Source organism: Terrapene carolina, unplaced genomic scaffold (assembly GCF_002925995.2).
Source record: "Terrapene carolina triunguis isolate 2854851 unplaced genomic scaffold, T_m_triunguis-2.0 Scaffold68, whole genome shotgun sequence".
Taxonomy (NCBI): domain Eukaryota; kingdom Metazoa; phylum Chordata; order Testudines; family Emydidae; genus Terrapene; species Terrapene triunguis.
In genome coordinates this window covers 37,171,692-37,191,518 of record NW_020664419.1, presented here as the reverse complement: position 1 = coordinate 37,191,518, position 19,827 = coordinate 37,171,692, and the positions used below count along the sequence as shown (strand labels likewise).

General features: G+C 42.8%; 1 protein-coding gene across 2 annotated transcripts in view; it reads right to left on the bottom strand.

Annotated features, from left to right (window-relative positions):
• CADPS2 (calcium dependent secretion activator 2) overlaps positions 1-19,827 on the bottom strand; it is a 557,199-nt gene that overhangs the window by 337,011 nt on the left and 200,361 nt on the right. For both annotated transcript variants that reach the window (XM_024219628.1, XM_024219629.1), the window contains exon 4: positions 3,637-3,717. In XM_024219628.1, the coding sequence (XP_024075396.1) occupies positions 3,637-3,717 (81 nt within the window). The remainder of the gene's footprint in view (positions 1-3,636; positions 3,718-19,827) is intronic.

Below are 19,827 nucleotides of genomic sequence, written 5' to 3'. Positions count from 1 at the left end.
ATGGTAGAAATGGGATAGATTATCACAAAGGGAGGGGAAGGATCTGGGATCTGGACTGGTGCGTTGCCCCTGGGTCCACCTTCAAAGTTTGGCTTGGAGGTTGAGGACTGCTTCGCTGAACCCAGGCCCTAGTTCAAGGATGACTGAGAGGTTCTCCATCTATTACGCCTGCCCCAATTCTTGCTATAGTCCAGTTTAGGTGGGGCAGGGTAGAAGCAAGGGGTAAGATGCGGCTTAAAACGCTTACTCTGGGGGGGGCTGGCATATGAAGCCCCAGGGACTTTAGTATTGCCCATGAGTGTTTCAGGCTGTGGAGCTTAGAATCTGTTTGCTCCAAGAAAAGCCCTAAACAGTCAAAAGGAAAGTCCTGGATTGTCTGCTGGACTTTGTGCAGGAGTCCCGACACCTGAAGCTATGAACTCCTTCTCATGGCTATGACTGTCGACAAAGTACGGGTTGCCGAGTCCACCCAATCTAGAGAGGACTGTAAGGAGGTCGTCGCAATGACCTTGCTTTCCTCAAGAACAGCAGCAAACTCCTAGGGTGAGTACACCAGGAGTAGCTCCTTGAATTTGGACAACATGGTCCAAGAGTTAAAACTGTAGCGACTAAGGCTGCCTGCTGGTTGGAAATGTGAAGCAGGACCCCCCCGGTAGAATACACCTTCCTACTGAAGAGATCCAGTTTCTTCGCCTCCTTGGACTTAGGAGTAGGTCCTGGTTGTCCTTGCCTTTCCTTTTGGCTGGCAACCTCCACCACCAGAGTGCCCAGCTGAGGGTGAGTGAACAGGTACTCATATCCTTTTGAACGTACTTCAAAATACTTCCTCTCCACCCTTTTGGCTGTGGGGGGAGAGGAGGCGGGTGTTTGCCACAACGCTTTAGTAGTGTTGTGGATGGCCTTAATGAGGGGAAAAGCCACCCCTGAGGGACCTTCAGGCACCAGAATGTGAACCATGGGGTCAGTCTCCTCCGACACCTCCTCTGCCTGCATGCCCAAATTTTGAGCCATCCTTCTGAGCAACTCCTGGTAGGCTCAGTTGTCCATGGCCGGAAGCATGGTGGATGTTCCCGCCATGCCTTCATCAGGGGAGTATAAGGAAGATGCCCACAGGGGCACCAGGTCTTCCTGACCCTCCGGTTGCGGGGATCCCCCCATGCCGACACTTCCTGGTACTGGCCCCAGTGCCGGGTCCTGCTGCGGTCTCAGTGCTGACCTGTGTGCTCATCTCTTGGCCTCGTGGAGGTTCACGGGCTACAGATGATGATGGTGGAGGGCCCATGGCTCCGATACCACCTACAAGGACCTGGACTCCAGCCCTTGAGCTTGGTAGTAGGCCCACTGGGTCCAGAAGGGCCATTGAGCAGGCGCCTGCCACTGCGGTGGCCATAGCATCATAGGCAACGGTTGCCCTTCCTCTCATCTGGAACGGAGCCGGCATCGCCTAGACGCATACAACTCCGCCTCTGAGTCAGACGAGGACTCTGATCTCAGTGACCAAGGTGTTGCGGAGCGAGATGGTGCCGGGGAACAGTGTCAAGGCAAGGGCGAGGAGTGTCACATCATTGCCGGCTTGCCCTTAGAAGGCACGGTGCCACTTTGTGATACCTGTGTGGGTGACTGTGCCATCATTGCTATGAGGTCCCTACCTGCCTCAAAAGGTGTCCGGCGTGGAGGGAAGGTCTAACTCCTCCACCCAACAACCCCACACCAGGGACTCCATCAGAACCGGACTCGACGGACTTCCCTGTGAGGCCGGAGTCGACGGTGCTGGCTGAGTCGGATCCGAAACAAGGTGACCCGGTGTGGATGCACCCCACTGGTGCCTCCTCACTCCACTACTCTAGTGGGAGAGCAACCTCTTCTTTTTCCTTGTGCGGCACTGGCGAATGAGAGCAATGCCTGGCACTTGCACCGGAGGAGGTCTTCAGTGCTGGGGAATGGTGGTGCAAAGGGTCCCTGGAGCCCGCGTCCTTTCTCAGCGCCACAGCCTCTCTTACTGAGGCCGGTGCACTCCACACCAAAGTGCTGAGCTTGGGGTCAAATGCCACCTATGCCGGCTGGGGACGAAGGGCTGGCTCCATGAGGAGCAATTTCACCCTAAAGTCCCTTTCCTTCTTAGTCCTTGGGCAGAAGCTTCTACAGATTTTGCACTTCTCAGTCTGATGGGCTTCCCCAAACACTTTAAGCAACAGTCATGTGGGTCTCCCTTTGGCATAGGCTTCAGACAGGACCCACACGGGTTGAGCCCTTGAGACCAAGGCATGCCCCGGTCCCCGGGAGGGAAAGGTGGTGGGGGAAAACCCCAACTAAAACTTACCTTAACTAACTATGAACTACTGGAACTAACTAATACTAAGTTTTAACTATTTTAGGTACAAGAGAAAGTCCACTAGTGGATCACCTGCAAGAGAAGAGAGCTGCTCCAACAGCCATCAGTGGCGTTAAGAAGGAACTGAGAAGGCGGTGGTTCGGCAGGGACCTATATACACCACCAGGAAGGCACGACTCCAGGGGGTCCAGAGCCAACACGACAGGTACCACTAGGGGAAAAAACCTTCCGACAACTGTGCATGCGGCGTTCACACACCTACTTGGAATGGACATGAGCAAGCACTTGAAGAAGTAAAGGGTTTTTTAAATACACACATTGAGCAAACCATATATACGATTGGGATATCCATTAGAGCTACCCTAGCAAGGGGTGGGGAACCACCAGAGTACAGAACTAGTACAGAAGTTCCTTGTTTATGGCCCAGTGCCTCCCAGGGAATACTAGGTGTGGGGGAGGCTCATATGGCTCTTTCCGCAATTGGGAAATCCTGCCCCCAACCATGGAGTGATGTGGCCTGTGGTACAAAGGTAGTGATGTACTCTCCTAATGAATACTGCCAGAGATTTACTTCCCATTATCTTCCGCCCATAGTTTTTAACATGGGAGGACATGGTCTGGGCCATAGGAATTATATGGCCTTGTCTACATAATGATTTAGTTCACAGAAAGCTGACATGTGAATCTACCCTGCACTAGCTTGCCATTCACTAATTGTCCGTATGGACCCTGCTGATGCGCATTAACAGGTCATTGGTGCACTCTGGTCTGGCTTTATAGGTTGAGGGGTATAAAAATAGATCCAATTTTCTAAAACATTTATAAAAAATATTCTCTTTAATCTATCCACTACCATTTAGGATGGCCTGCACAACTCTCTGATGGCTTTGCTACTTGTAATGCCAAAATCCATCCCAAACTCATGCGAATACAAATTTTATACCATACCATACTCACGTGTGTACGAATTACACATACACTTTCTTTTCTCTCCAACTGAGCTTGCTGACAATGGCAGAATCAGATCACACTATATATGACTTATCAAGGTCTCTCTCTCTCTCCTCCCCCCCCCCCGGCGTGTGCACCTATATATATAAAAACGAGAGAGACAGAGACAGACGCTCTAGACTGGAACTAGTCTGTTCTTCTAAACTGCTGCACAGTACAACTGCCCTAATTTGCTTAATTTTCCTTTTAAAAGGATCAATGGTTATAATATTCAGGAGGGTATATGGCATACACGCACGCACTCACACACACCATTTAAAATTCTAGGCATGAAAGTGACAATCATAATTTACCTTTGTCATTTGTTCTGCCATTTGTAGACGTCCATCTAGTTCACGTCGGATCTGAGCTGCTTGTTCATCTGCATTATCCAGCTTCAGTACAGAGCACACAAAATGGAAAAATTAATCATGTGGGACAAGCTATGGTAATTGCCTGTTTTAATTACAATAAAAATAACATTTCAAAATAAGGGAATAACAGAAAAGCTTCAAATATTCTCTGTTTACAGTAAAATATTAAAGTTCTGACTTTCATCAGAAATGCAAGGCAATTTCAATTTGTAAGTGAATCACGACAATATATCATCATTAGAGAGAAGGTGGATGCAGTAATATTATTTATATTTTATTTAATATAATATTTTATTGGACCAACTTCTTTTGGTGAGAGAGACAATCTTTTGAACTTACACAGAGCTCTTCTTCAGCTCTGTGTAAACTCGAAAGATAACTCAATAAAAGATATTACCTCACCTACCTTGTCTCTCTAATATCCTGCAACCAACACAGCTACAAGAACACTGAATGTATCATGACAAGTACAAATGCAAATTATCATGGAGGCATTAGCCACTAGAGCTCTGACATACAAAGAGATTTAGATAGATTAGTTGTGATTAAAAATTCCTAATATTTTCCTCATTATTAGGACGTTATAACTTCTAAAAGTGCTTCATGGGAGATAGAATGCAGGATTATCAAAGGACCTTACAGTCTAAATTTTAGATAGATACAGTAAGTGAGAGTGACAAAAAACAGGGAGAGTGAGGAAAAACTAAGATTACATAAATAGAACCATCCGTGCCATTTTAAAATCACATGAACCATTTTAACAGCTGACTTTTAGAATGGGAACAAGTGGAGGGAGTAGAGCATTGTCTGTGATGTGCTCATGGCAGCCTAAACCCTGGAGGAGACAAGTAGCCACATTTTACATCAGCGGTAGTATTTCTGTTGTTTTCATATTCAGCTTTAGATATAGTGACAGCTTCCCAACTAGTTCTTCAAAGCATCTCCCTGCCCAACCAGGATCATTTTGGTTTTGCCAGGGCTGAGTTTGAGCCAGTTGCTCTTCATCCAAAAAGCTGATCTCTTGTAAGCATTGTGGCATCTTATCATGGCAGTGATTGCATCAGTGGAGAATGAGATATGCAGACAGGTGTCATCAACATATATAGAGAGCAAGACCCATGATATCTTACTGTCTCGCCAAATGGTGTTATAATAGCCAGTTTAAGACTTTGGACCTAATCTTCAAAACAATTAATGGATCAGGTCCAAGCTACATTAGAGACCACATCTCGATCTATGAACTGCCAAGACCATTGTGCTCCTCAGACAATGCAGATTACAAAGCCCAGCACAAAGTATGAGAGCTCTGGGGACAAAACACTCTTAGTTGAGTGCTGCTCAACTTAGCTGCTCCTTGCCTTCTCGCTACCGGCTCCTCTCTACTACACGCTGCTATGCCTTCCTGGATACTCTCAAGAGACCTCCTAGTTTTATTCACATACTCATCAACAAATCCTTTCTGCCAGTCAATTATTTTTGCCAATTGCTTGCCTCTCTCCAGCCTAAGTTTTCACTCCATTTTCCCCCAATATATTTTATTCTCTCTCCCATCTCTTAAAAGAGCAAAGGTATTTTTATTATAGGCGGGGCTGATAGCACTGACTATGAAGGTTACACAACACTTCCCATTATAAGACCCTCTTTTCAGTTGCTTATAACCATTTGGGCTGACATTTTCTATGTGAGGTGTCTGACTCAGGCTGAATTTTTTTCCAAAAATTTCAGCCCAAATAAAATAGTTCCGTCACTGCCAAGAAAGAAGTTAAGGAAAAAATATATTGTTTGCCAGTGTATTTTTTTTTTGATGATCTTTTCCTTGAACAGCTCTATTGCTCCATGCTTTGGAACAGGGACTTGAAATCGGCAAGGGAGTGGCCTGTGCATCAGGGATGTGTCTTTTGCTGTCCCTGTGATAATCCACCCACATTAAGCCAAGTTATAAACCTTTCAAAAATAATCTCAGTTCACACATAGTCATTTTTAGTAGCTAAATTCCCTAAAATTGTCTTTACTGGGCATGCTCCAACCTGGGGCTGAGCAGCATTTTCCCTGCAATTGCAGCTTTGGTCTGATGAGGGTCATGCGAGGTCCAGGTCCTGAACTGAGAACAGGGAGGCTCTTCTGTACTCTGTGACTTGCTGTTGGACTCAAGCTGAGTGGAGAAGGAAGCTGCCTGATTCAAATGCAGAGGGGACAAGAGTCACACCTGCAAAGAAGGGGTGGGGAAAGTAGATTGGAACAAGGAACCTGGCAAGGGAACCTGGGACTGGGAAGTGGAGTGCAGGGAATACTGAGACTTCCTTAGCAGGACACTGGAACTGATTGGGCAGGAGATTAGTTAGGAGAAACAATAACTGGCTACTGCATGTTTTTCTTGGACCTTCCTCTGAAGGTACTAGTACTAGCCAATGTCAGTGACAGGATACCAGACTAGATGGATGGCTATCCTGATCCAGTATGGCAATTTCTATGTTTCTACATCTTCAGCTCCATGAATAGCATTACTATTGAAATGACATCCTCCAATAACTGGGAATTCTGCCTAAGTGGCAAATAAGACCACCTACTTATGGAGGTCATTCTGATTAAGCAGATTCTGCTGTAATAGCCCTTATTTCGGCAAAACTGGCTTCAATGTGAGTTTATCTGAGTAAGAACCACAGGTCAGATTAATAGCATAATATCTTGATCAGTTTACTACCTATTTGTTTATGTGCATAAACAATATTGAAAGGGAGCATAGGTCTACTGAATGAGCACCCATGTTTTTAGAGGTTGAAATCTAAGGACAGAATGATTTGCAGTTCTGATTGTAAATATCCTTTGTTTACTGTTATATTACCTCAAGGACCCTAACATATGTTCATGCATTTTGACACAAAAGGGAAATGGCACTATGTGAAAAATCTGGCTAAAGTATAAGAACAACTTGAAGTGGAAGAGGTAATCATATTTCCAAGGGGTAATGCACTAAATTCCATGATGTTCGTTTGAGTTCCTATACACACACAGTATGTCAAATATTATTCATAGAAGAAATTAAAACATTTTAATTATATACAAATGGGAATATTGACCTGACAGAAATTATAGTTCTTCACATCCATAATTATTAAAGTTCGCTCTTCCCCCTGAGCATTTCATTAATGTTAAATTAGTTTCTTGTAACTTTTTAATTCCATATTAATGTGAAATAACAAATGTGTAGCTTTAAATGTATTCTAAATTAATGACTGAATTCAAAATATTTTAAACACATCTGCAGTTTGGGGACCATTCTCATTTCTGTCACATCAATCAAAAAGCACTATTACTTTCTTCTATGCTCTTTGAGTGGCTGGCAGCTGCTGGGCCACATAATGTTCCCCAGTGATCATCTCTTTCAATGCTGACTAGTCGGGAGCCCGCTATACTGGGAGGCCGCTGAGAGGTGCCTACCTGAGGTAGCCAACAGTTCCCCCTATGGCATTTCTGTCTGATAGCCAAGGGGAAAAATTAGAGACGTAAGGTGAGTGAGGTAGTATCTTTTATTGGATCAACTTCTGTTGGTGAGAGAGACAAGCTTTCGAGCCACACAGATTATCTCACCCACCTTGTCTCGCTAATATCCTGGGACCAACATGGCTACAACATTGCATACAACCACAGAAAAGTTGTCAGCCACTGTGGTGCAATAAAGGTCACAGTTTGGCAGGTCATGTGTTCCATTTTAAGCTGGACAGTTCTGTTTTCTCAAACTTTGTCCCCTGTCCAGTATGAATGTAAAACTGGACATGGTTTTGTCCAGCATCACACTGCATGAGATGGAAGACACCATATTGAAGACAGCACCACTCTGTCCCACCACCATGACCTCACATACATACAAGGTCATGCTGTTGGGGGCAGGATCACGCAGGGAGGATGGTGTCACATTGCTCCCCTAAGTCCGGAATGTCTGGTGTTCTGGGGATGTGCTCAATGACCATCCTAGTCACAGCGGAATAGTTTAGAAGCCTTCTTATGATATTAGAGGGGGAAAAGGTTGATTCCTCCATTCTACCAGCAACAAATGGAATCCAGCACTGCTCCTGGGAATGAGAGGGTAAGGAAAAAGCCAAGGTTCAGATTCATGGTTGTCCTGTGAGTATGTGGCATTAAGAAATATGGTAGGCGTGGAATGTGTAGATACAGGTTTTTCATACTGTCCCCTTTCCTTGTCACCATAGATAGGAGTACCCAGGAAAAGATACATGTTCCGAACAACACTAGGTCTGTGAAGCCCTGATTCTGCCAAGATTTATGCATGTGCTCAACTTTTAACATGCCGAGCAGTCCCATTGACTTCAACTGTAAAGTTAAGCATGTTCATAAGTCTCTGCAGTGTCACGGCCTAAGAGCAGTAAACTCCTAATGTTGTGCATTGACCCCAGAAAAGACTGTCAATGTTCCTAGAATTTCTCAAGCTTGTGAGCCAGGATTAGCAGCTAAGTATGTACTGTAGAAGGATCAGCAACTCTCAAATAAGCCAGAAAACACAAAAGGCCAACACCTAATCAACAGCAACAGCACTTTTGGAGATGGCATCAATAAAGGCTCATCTTTGGGGTCATAAAATCCTATCAGAGTATTGGTTTCAACCTTAAATTATTTGCACATGCAAAACAAGCAGAATAAAGGTTTATTTAAAGGCCAGTCTATATAGTTTTCCCAAATTCTTCAACTGTTTTTTATTAAACCCTTTATTAAAAATTCTTATCAGTCTTTTGGTTCAGATAGAGTATTACGGTGGAAAAAAATCACTCTTCAATGTCTTATCAGACAATTCCCTCTCATTTAACCGCAAATTAAAATGTAAAATACATAATTCTTAAATTTATTTATCAAAATAGGAGTCTAGTTCTTCAAAGGTGTTGGTAGTGGGGTTTTGGGGCTTTGTTAGTTTGTTTGAGCTTTTTTTTGTTTGTTTGTTTTTTTGTTCTTGTCTTCTTACAGACTAAATTCTGGATTAAAATTCTGATAAGATTTACAATTTTCAGATGCATAAAATGACCCCCAAATGAAGTATTTTGCTTTAATATTTTATTTCCTTTTTAAGAATTTACTTAATTCAATGCTGCTATGGAGTCTGAGTGCTCAGTCCTACAAAGAAATTATGCACATGCTTCAGTGCTTTGTGGGATTAGAGATGCAGTGCTCAGCACGTTGCAGGATCAAGCCCTAAAACTTTTACATTCTGACTCGAATTTGAAATCTTTGCACTCTTATAGATTTTTACACTTAATAATGGACCTCATCCTGGAAGGTGCAGAGATCCTCCTGCAAGTTTCTAAAGGCCCTGCACTCTCATGGTCTCCATCATGAGTTTCAGGGATACAACACCTCATAGAAGGAGCGCTGCACTTTGCAGGATCAGTATCTCCTATAGTAGCGATGGATGGTTTCAATAGCACTGCATCCTAATGGCCTGGGCCCAAATCCTCAAAGGTGACATCAGTGAAAGTTAGGCCCTGATCCCTGAGGATCTGGGTCCTGATCCTGCAGGCCCCACACAGAGAATTCCCATTGATTTCAAAGGGAATTCTGTGTACATAATCAGTTCTTAGTTCTTCCTATTCCCCTACACCCAATCAACCCCCTCTCCCAGTCAACCTACAGAGTGCAGAAAATATGCTGGATTTGGCAAATAAAAACCTTGTGGAACTGGTAGTATTTAAGCTTATGTGCAAAGAGGAATCAAAGTAAAACAAACACAAGAGGATGAGGAAAGATCTGTCACACATACAATCTGTAAACTTTGCAAAAAGTAACCAGGATCTTTTCCTTAAAATTATATATCTTCTGGATGAAGAATAAAATATACATAATTTACAGGAAATCCTACGTCAAAAGACAACTTCAGGACCCACTGAAGGATGCTCTAATGTAAACCACAGTACTTTCACTTCAGTCTGTCTGCAGCTAAAAAATAAAAGGTGTATTATAAAAGGTGACCTGCAAAGCTTTTATGAAATGTTCTAACAGTCTTCATATGTTAGCATGTACAGTTTAAATCCTAATAACTTTTAAAACTTTTTTCTTTTGTCTAATGCTTAAAAATAAATATCAATATTATCCATTGTCATTAAAAATAAAAATTCTGCCAAGCCTACAAATAATATCATCAAGCAAGATGCATAGCTGAAATCTTAAATCTCTTACTCATGTTGTCAGGAAGGGGGCTTACAAGCACTATTTTTAAAAAATCATGAAAAGAGACATTCTAACAAAAATTAATCTATGAATTTATGAAAAAAACAAAGGTAAAGTGTACCTTCAGAGACCATGAATTTCATAAGCTGAAAAAGTGAACACACTTGAAAGCGCTTTGTAGATCACCTTTAAAGAAGTCCAATACTGTAAAGGCATGCTTTTTAAATTATACAAAACAGGCATGTGATGAGGTGTACAAACCTCACAAATCAGGAGCAAATTAATGGGCTGCTGGGGGCCAATCAGCCCCACCCCATGACACCTGAAGCAGGTACCCAACATCAAGGGAGGAGCTAAAAAGGGAGAGCCCAGCTCATTTGCTGCCTGCGTGGGATGGAGAGCAGACTTGGAACTCTGAATGTGGGAGAGAAGTGGCTGGGGCCAGGAACTGGGATAGAATGCTGCCTACCCAGGACCTCTCTGAGGGAATAGAAGAGTTTGTTTCTTTGTGTTGATTTTGGACTTTCAGTACCCCAAAGAGGTGGGACTGTTACATGACATCACTGGAGGGCTGTCACCTGAACTCAGAAGCTGTTGAAGGATGGGTGGAGCAACAGAAGACAAGACTAGGAAGGAAACAGAGGCAGAGCCACTGGCTCGCCACACCACCAGTGGCGTGCGGGAGGGTGTGCAGCCACAGCGAGCTACAATACTGGGACCTGTGCAAATACAGAGATAATATTTTCTGCTTTGGAAATTATAGGGATACATTTCTGTTTTGTATATCACAACCACTAAGAGTTCCTCTTCCTTTTGCCTCCATATCATGGGTGACATTTTGTGAGGTGCAGCACAGATTTTGCCAGTCAGGGACAGGTGGTGCTAAGCTGTCTGTAAGCCACATTTGTGCTCTCCTGATTCTGGGCTGCTCTGGTGACCAGAGTAGTCTTTCGTGTAATTTAGACAGCCTTTTGGTGCTAAATTACAGCAAGCTGTGCCCTCCAGCCTATGGGCAGCAGGGCTGTCCAAAATCTCTGCAGTGCTACCTGCTGCAGTCCCACCCCCTTTTATTCCCAGAACCATGCTCTTGGCTTGTCATATGTGCCAGGGGTCCTCAGGAGACAGCCAGGGGAATTCTCCTGGGGCCCTTTTATGCCACTCTAGTGTCTTTACTTATATGAAGCAGGGGTGAAAATTTCACACCATATATCCAACACCCTGTTGATGACAAGTATTCATGCAGCTACATAACAAGACTAGTCAACAACTACATGCACTGTACTGGCCTGAGTTATATAATCCTTATATTCAACATGTGCCAAAAAGAACGTTCTCAGAAGCTGTGTCTGGAATTTTTAAGCTGACTTACCCCAGAACACTACATTTCAAGTTTCAAAACACGAAATCTTATCTTACTCAAAGTATCCCTTCGACTCTCTTATTCCACAGGCCCAAGTTCTGTATGCAAGTTTGAATGCTCTTGTACTCTGGCTTAAAAGTATGCATACAGGACCTGCCACAGTGAGAATTTCTGGGCCCTGAAAGTATCTTAGAAGTCCTCGACTTGTCTATATTATTCAACCATATCTCATAAAAATACAATTAAGACTGCAGAAGTCAGCATATTGAATTAATATTAACCTGCAGAAAAATGTTTAAAAAGAAAGAAAATGTAAACCAAGATGCACAAGAATACATTTATTTTACTGGTTCTATAATGCCAACTCCCATGGGAGCTAGGTGCTTTGGTAAGAGATTAAAATACTAATTAGTTAGCACAAATCTGGGGGGAAAAAACAGACACTAAACAAAATAAAAGGCCTTTACACCACATACTAGATGTAGGCTTTGATAGTTTCAATTCCAAAGCCAGAACCACTTTACTGAGAAAGCCCTGTTGCTACATAGAGAGTGTTCAAGCTTTGGAAATGAAAAAAGAATCTCCCAAGTGATCTTTAACAGCCATGGCATAGGGAGAGAGGTGCTCTCTCGAACAATTATGTTCCAATTTACTAAGGGATTTAGAAGCCATCAACATCCTGAATCACACTTCAAAGTAAACAGGACTAGGAAGCAGACTCAGACTCAATACAAATATTATTCATGCCAAATGCATTACACAGATAGGTGGCTGCATTCTGCATTAGCAGGAACTTCCAGGTAGATTTCCAGTTTTTAATTTCAGTGGCCAAACCAAACGTTTGAAAACTAACAATTCATATGAAGATTGTCTTGGTCTGAGTTAAAGCCTGGTCCTTCCTGTATTTTGCAGTTGAATTCTGTCATCTAGTGACTGGGAGGAATACTACTTTGCTCCATCTAGTGTCTTGCCCTAGCTTTGCACAATAGAGAATGGCATCAGTTGTTTCAATTTCCCTGTTTGGATTTGAGCAGACCGTAGCATTCCCCTTTAATTGAATAGACCCAGAATTTTCACTCATTTATGCACAAGATCCTTTCTGTCATGTGCTGTCCATTGCACTGTTGTTGCCCCTCAAATCCAACATTTTAGACATAATCATGCGGTTCAATTTTTCTTTTGTTTCCTGAGCTGAATTTAAAATACTTTTTCTGCTGTATGAAGTTCCAGGAAGTCAAGGACTCAGCTCTAAAATAATTGTTTCCCTCTTCCCAATCTGGACCACATAACGTATCCCAAATCTTTTGGAGGAAGTTGCATGTCTCTTTGGTACTTGGAAAAATCATTTGAAGAAAGTGTGTGGCTTGCTCTGTGAATATGTGACTTTGTGAATCATAGATAGGGTCCACTTGATTACTCATTATTTTCCTCAGATTTTATACAAAGATAAAAGTCCAGGCATTGGGTATTCCACTTACATGGACACATGTACACTGTGAACTGGAAACAAGTATTTTAAATATTTATTCACTCACTGGTCTGTTTAGGGATCGAGGGAAGGAAATCAGAGAACTGTAGGTGGTCAGATATTGAATTGTAAGTCTCCAATGTTTCTTTCAGTTGTATTTTTCAGGGCTATAATGTATTGCTATTATGAAGATTTTTTCAAAACTTGGGAACTAACAACAGGTTTTTGAAGGAAAAATCCAATAAAAAGAGAAGGTTGGAAAATTAAACCATTACATTAAGCTTAACATTGAAATCTATTTCCTTTCACACTTAAATGATTTTTCCCCTCTATCACATGCATTTATTGGTTTGTTTTCACAGGACTGTTCAGAAATACTGGCACACTGTCTTTCTGTTCTCTGATGAATCTATTCTTAAATGCAGATCTTCTGCCCACAGATTATTTGGGTTTTGCAATCATACAAAAAAAGGGTGAATCCAAATCTTGCCACACAAATCTTGGCAATCTATTTTTAAATGTGTGAATAGTTTTACAAGCTAGTCTGAAACAGCAGGCTCTGAAACAATGGTAAACTCCATACTTCCCAGCATGTATAACTCACACTACTAGTATAGGTGAGGCTTTGTTCTACAACCTTAAGCCCAAAAATTAGTGAACACTCTGCCATTGACAAAATTTGTTTTTCATCATAGTCATTTGTCCACATGACTAAACTACCATGCCATTTGTCACAAAAATGACAGTCTCTGCTCAAGAAAGACATGGAATTGAAATAGTAGGGGATCAACTCATCCCATCAGGTGTGCATATACAACTACCACTGTAGTCAGTGGAAGCTGCATGTATACTACTGATGGGATAACTGAGCCCACCAAGTAAGTGTTGCATTCCCTTGTCAGACAGATGGGTAGAATTGCATAGCACCTGTCGCCATCTTAAACGAGGCAGAGACATCAGTCTCTTACTTTTATAAGCACTTATTTACTCATTTTGAAAAACTATATTGAGAAAGGCTATATTTATATATGGTCAACAAATCAACATCAGCAGTGAATAATTCTGTCACACGATACTCTCTTTAATAGAATGAGCACATGATAATTTTGTAAAAGACTCAAAAATATTTGTCTTCTAAAGATCTACAATGCTATTCAATACCTGAAATATCCTTCATCTAAATATACACAGTATAATATTACTGGCTTACCTGAAAGTAGTAAATCAATGAGATGCTTGTAGTAACCATTCAATAAGGTTCTCCCTATAGACACACCTGGTACTATATTTATTTACCTTTATTGCATTTATCAAACAGCTCAAGAGAGGGTCTAAAAGGCAGCAAAAGCCCAGCAATAATCAATACAAAGCTGACTTCTGATTTGTTCAGCTGCTACCTTTCTTTTCTTCTTGGTCAGCAAAGGGGATGTGTTTTGTAGATGTATTTGTACACGAGTACGTGGATGATACCTGAAATACTACACAAGGTTTAAATCTTGAAAAAAAGGATTTTCATTATTTTTCTGGTTTGTTGGTACATATATTTTTAATGTAACACTTGAAATTCCAGTGCCTGACATTTCTTTTTTCTTTCTAGGTAAAATTATATCAATTAAATGCATATAATCTGCTATTGCTGTAATGGCTGACCAGCTCACTATATTAATACTCATTTGACATAAAACTAGCAAACTATATAACTACAGGGAATGTCTCAGAAATAATGTGGTAGTATAGTTTTCTGTTTTGTTTTTGTCATTTTGATATTTGTATTCTATTTTTTCTGGATACCTTCAGTTTAAATACCTGAAGTTGAAACTGGAATAAAAAGGCTATGGTTTGTGTCCATACAATGACTGGAGTGAGTGAAGAGTTTAGACTAAATGCTTAAACTGAAATGAAGTGATAACTAATGCTCAATATATTGAAGAACAACTACGTTTGCAACCCACAAATGAACCATTGAATACTTAAAACCTAAAAGGAATTAAAAGACCTCTAATATAATTAAGTGATATAATTTCTTCTGCTCTGGCACCAAGAGGAGATAATTCTAAACTAACTAATCAGAAGAGTCTAACTAGAGGGTCACCTTATTTTTTTTTTATTTTTATTTTTGGATCTTTAATCTAGAGAAATGAGGGGAGGGAGAGAGTCTGAGGGTATAAATAGAAAGCATCACAATGGCAAGATTCTTTCTCCTTATTAGCTACCAGATGTTGTGACCTAGGGCCAGATTTAGGGGCAGGCAACCCAGGCGACCGCCAGTGGTGCTGGGCTTGCGGGGTGCCAGGGAAAATAGAATGTTTAAAGAAAAACGTTTCATGTATTCTGTATTTGGATTCACTTTTCACTAACCTCCTAAAATGTTCTGGACTTTTGTAGAATCTTGTAGAACCTTCCAGAGTTTCTGAGAATTACATTTTCCTCAAATGTCCTAATATGTTGTCAACCATGGTCTCATGGGTATATAAAGGGTGGGGCATTTCCAATCAGTCGGTGAGATATAAGAACAAACTTAAGTGAAGTGAGAGCCCAGCTGTGATATTGTGAACCTTGTTTTATTGTGGGCCTATTCAATTAAAGGGGAATGCCACGGTCTGCTCAAATCCAAACAGGGAAATTGAAACAACTGATGCCATTCTCTACCGTGCAAAGCTAGGGCAAGACACTAGATGGAGCAAAGTAGTATTCCTTCCAGTCACTAGATGACAAAATTCAATTGTGAAAGTGTACTTATGTTTTAAGACTTGAAGAGTGTAGGTAGCAACTAATAAAGGACATATTTAATGAGATGCCAGAGATATCTATCGAACACCTATCTACGCAACAATGTAAAAGAAATACTGTTACTTCTTTTGCCAGGCTCAAAATTGCAAATTAGCAGATTTACCTGAAGATAAGGAATGGAAATGTGAGGAAAGTGATGGAGAATCATCCATTTTCCCGGTGGCGTAAAGGAGAGTGATGATAAAGAAAAATCTGGTTTACATGAAAAGGAGAGAAATGATAAAGAAGAATCAGCCTCGCATTATGACCAAAACAGCAGTGAGAAAAACTGCACACCACAAATCTATACATCAGATCCTGCTTTATGGTCGGCGATCCTAAACTCTGTCAATATTAAAAAAAACGAGGAGTCCTTGTGGCCCCTTAGAGACTAACAAATTTATTTGGGCATAAGCTTTCGTGGGCTAGAATCCACTTCATCAGATGTATGAAGTAAAAGATACAGGAGCAGGTATAAATACATGAAAGGATGGGGGTGTTTTACCAAGTGTTAGGTCAGTCTAAGAAGATAAATCAATCAACAGCAGGATACCAAGAGAGGAAAAATAACTTTTGAAGTGGTAAGAGAGTGGCTCATTACAGACAGTTGACAAGAAGGTGTGAGTAACAGTAGGGAGAAATTAGTATTGGGGAAATTAAGTTTAGGTTTTGTAATGACCCAACCACTCCCAGTCTTTATTCAGGCATAATCTGATGGTATCTAGTTTGCAAATTAATTCCAGTTCTGCAGCTTCACATTGGAGTCTGTTTTTGAAGATTTTTTTGTTGAAGAATTGCCACTTTGAGGTCTGTTATTGAGTGACCAGAGAGATTGAAGTGTTCTCCTACTGGTTTTTGAATGTTATGATTCCTGATGTCAGATGTGTCTCCATTTATTCTTTTGCATAGAGACTGTCCGGTTTGGCCAATGTACCTGGCAGATTACTGGCACGTGATGGCATATATCACATTGGTAGATGTGCAGGTGAATGAGCCCCGGATGGTGTGGCTGATGTGGTTAGGTCCTATGATGGTGTCCCTTGAATAGATATGTGGACAGAGTTGGCACCGGGGTTTGTAGCATGGTTTGGTTCCTGGGTTGGTGTTTTTGTTGTGTGGTGTGTAGTTGCTGGTGAGTATTTGCTTCAGGTTGGGGGGCTGTCTGTATTGATTGTACAATTTTGAATGGGCCAGGCAAAATCAAGGATATGACATTTCCAGGAAATGAGCAGCAGTGACACTTCTCGAAGTCACACTGCGAAAGGGTGATCGAGAATGGTGAGAAACTGAATCAGCGTTGACTAGTTTACTCAAAATCAACTGGCAAAGTGTTCTGTTTTCATTGCAAAATATTTGACAAGAACACCAAATGTTGTTTGTGCTTTCTGGGTACAATTGCTAGCATAATTTAGCTGATGCTCTGAAGCAACATGGCCTACTCCAAATGGATGGAGGTCGAGTCCAGGCTCAAGCTGAATAAATGACCAGATGCAGAAAACCAGCGCATTATTAATGTAGAAACCCAGCATTGGAGGAACATGCTTGAACATCTGATCTCAATTACCGTCTTCCTTGCAACGAATAATTTGGCTTTCTGGGGCACGTCGGATAAGTTGTTCACTGAACATAATGGTAATTTCCTCGGTTTGGTAAAGCTCTTTGGGAAATACGATGATGTCATGCGTGAGCACTTACATCGTGTAGTCCATAAAGAAGCTATGGACCATTACTGCAGCAAAATAATTCAAAACAAATTGATTGACCTTATAGAAAGGAAAGTGCTAATTAACATATTGATGCAGCTCAGCAAAGCGAAGTACTACACCGTAATAATGGACTGCACTCCCGACATTAGTCACAGTGAAAAGATGTTATTTACAGTAAGATTTATTTACGATGAGGATGACTGTATTCAAATATCAGAGGGGTAGCCGTGTTAGTCTGAATCTGTAAAAAGCAACAGAGGGTCCTGTGGCACCTTTAAGACTAACAGAAGTATTGGAGCATAAGCTTTCGTGGGTGAATGCCCACTTCATCAGACGCAAGATTCAAATAAAGGAACACTACCTGTTTCAGGTCTATGGATGACTCTCCTAGAAAAGGCCAAAGAGAACTGTTTATGAATGTTTTGAATGAGAATGAAATAAAGCTTTGGGACTGCCGTGGCCAAGACTATGACAACAGCGCAAACATGAAGGGAAGAAACAGTGACATCCACACAAGGGTCATTGCGGTGAATCCAAGAGCTTTCTTCGTGCCTTGTGGCTGCCATTCCCTCAACCTGGTTGTGTCAGATGCAGCATCATCTTCTTTAGATTCAGTCTCTCTCTTCAGAGTACTGCTAAGGATATACATCCTGTTTGCAGCATCAACTATCAGGTGGAAGATCCTCACTAGGTTACAAATCTGACTGTGAAGCCGCCAAGTGACACTTGCTAGGAGAGCCAAATTGACAGTGTAAGGCCAGTGAGGTACCAAGTGACTGAGGTTTATGACACCCTGATGGAACTGGCGCAGTCAAGTAAAGCAGAGGTTGGAATCTGACATGAGGCGCAAAGTCTGGCAAACCAGACATGGGGGAAAGCCTGGAGGCGGTAGCCAAATGGGCAAATAAGCAGCGGAGTCAAGGGGTGGTCACGCAGAGCCCTGACCAGCACTTCAAAATTGTTGTTTGTTACCTGATGTGTGGGAAGTAGTTGGTTGCGCCTGGTTTTGCCTGCGCCTACGAGGTCTGTTGCGGTTTCTCCCAGTGTCATACGGCCTGGACTGGGGTCGGTGATATTGTTATGTGCGGGGCCTCTGATAAGGTTGATACCGTTGTCTCCTAGGGATGGATGGATATATGCCCAATGTGCGCAAAGTGGCTCTAGACTCTTTCATAGTGTGAAGGACTTCATTGGGTTTTTTGGGAAAGAATTTATCTTTGTGAAAGGGAAGATCCTCCACTTTGGTCTGCAAATCCTTGGGGATACCGGATGCAGACAGCCAGGAAGACCGGCGCATCACCACTGCAGTGGCAGTGGTGTGGGCTGTTGTAGCTGCCATGTCCATTGATGCTTGTAGTGCCACCCTAGACACCAACTGACCTTCGATGAGGACTGACTTGAAGTCCGCTCTCCTGTCCTCCGGTATATGGGAGGCAAAATTAAAGAGCTTGTTGTAGTTGTCATAGTCACAGCTTGCGAGGAGGGCGGAATAATTTGCAATTCTAAATTGTGGAGTAGAAGAGGTATAAACCTTGCGACCCAGGAGGTCAAGGCGTTTGAGATCCTTGTCCTGCGGAGTGGGCCAGTAGTGTGGCTGCTTTGTTCTCTGCATCGCTGCATCCACCACAAGAGAATTGGGTTGTGGGTGGGAAAATAAGAAATCGACGTCCTTCGCGGGCACGTAGTATTTACATTAAGCTTTCTTGCATGTTGGTGGGATGGAGGCAGGGGTCTGCCAGAGAGTATCAGCTGGTTCTAGGAGGGCTTCGTTTATGGGGAGTGAGATCTTTGAGGGTGCAGAGGATTTTGAGGACTCTACGTTGTGTCTCCTGAACTTCCTCCAAAGGGATGTCCTGGCAGAGTGCCACTCTCTTGAAAAGTTCCTGGAATTGCTTAAAGTCATCCACGTGTTGTGGAGGTGGAGGCATGAGAGTGTCCTCTGTGGCTGATGGTGAGGCAGGTGCTGGTAAATCCGGGAAGGGTTCATAACCCACCTCTTCAAGAGGGGGTTCAGGAGCTCTAGATGTTGATGGAGCTGGGGATATAGGCATAGGATGAGCTTGCGGTCTGGTAGAAGGGGCGCAAGGAAGAGCAGTGGCAGCAGCTGACCACGGGTACCACTGAGGCCAGGACACCGGGTAGGAAAAGTTGGGTCCTGGCCACTGGGGGGACAAAGTAGGGAAACTGAGGCTGATTTTTATGATACGCCATGTCTTGGGGGTGTGTATGGCTCCGGTGGAGGAGACTCAGGCGGGGAGAACTCTGCCTGCTGCTATATGTCGTTCTCACTATCTGTGAAAGTATCCAGGTCAGGTGGCGAGAGCTGCTGTTCAGTGAGTGCTCCGTGTCTAGGAGCGGAGAGACAGGCTCAGGAGCCACAGAGATAGCCTACTGATGCAGGAATTGTTGCTGCTCCCTAGGCTGGTGTGCTGCGGAGCGTGAAGTGTGAGTGGCAGCCTGGAGTGATTTTGTTTCACTTTTGCAGGAGCCACGAGACGTTTGTAAATGCCCTGCAGGGGGTCGGAATCTGCTCCGGGGGTGGCAGGCAGGCTCGGTGCCAACAAGAATGGAACGTGCTGCCGGCACCGGGTCCACCATTGGTGCCGGCAGGACCGGTGCAGAGGAGAGCTTCCCACTGCGGGAAGTCGGGTCCCTGC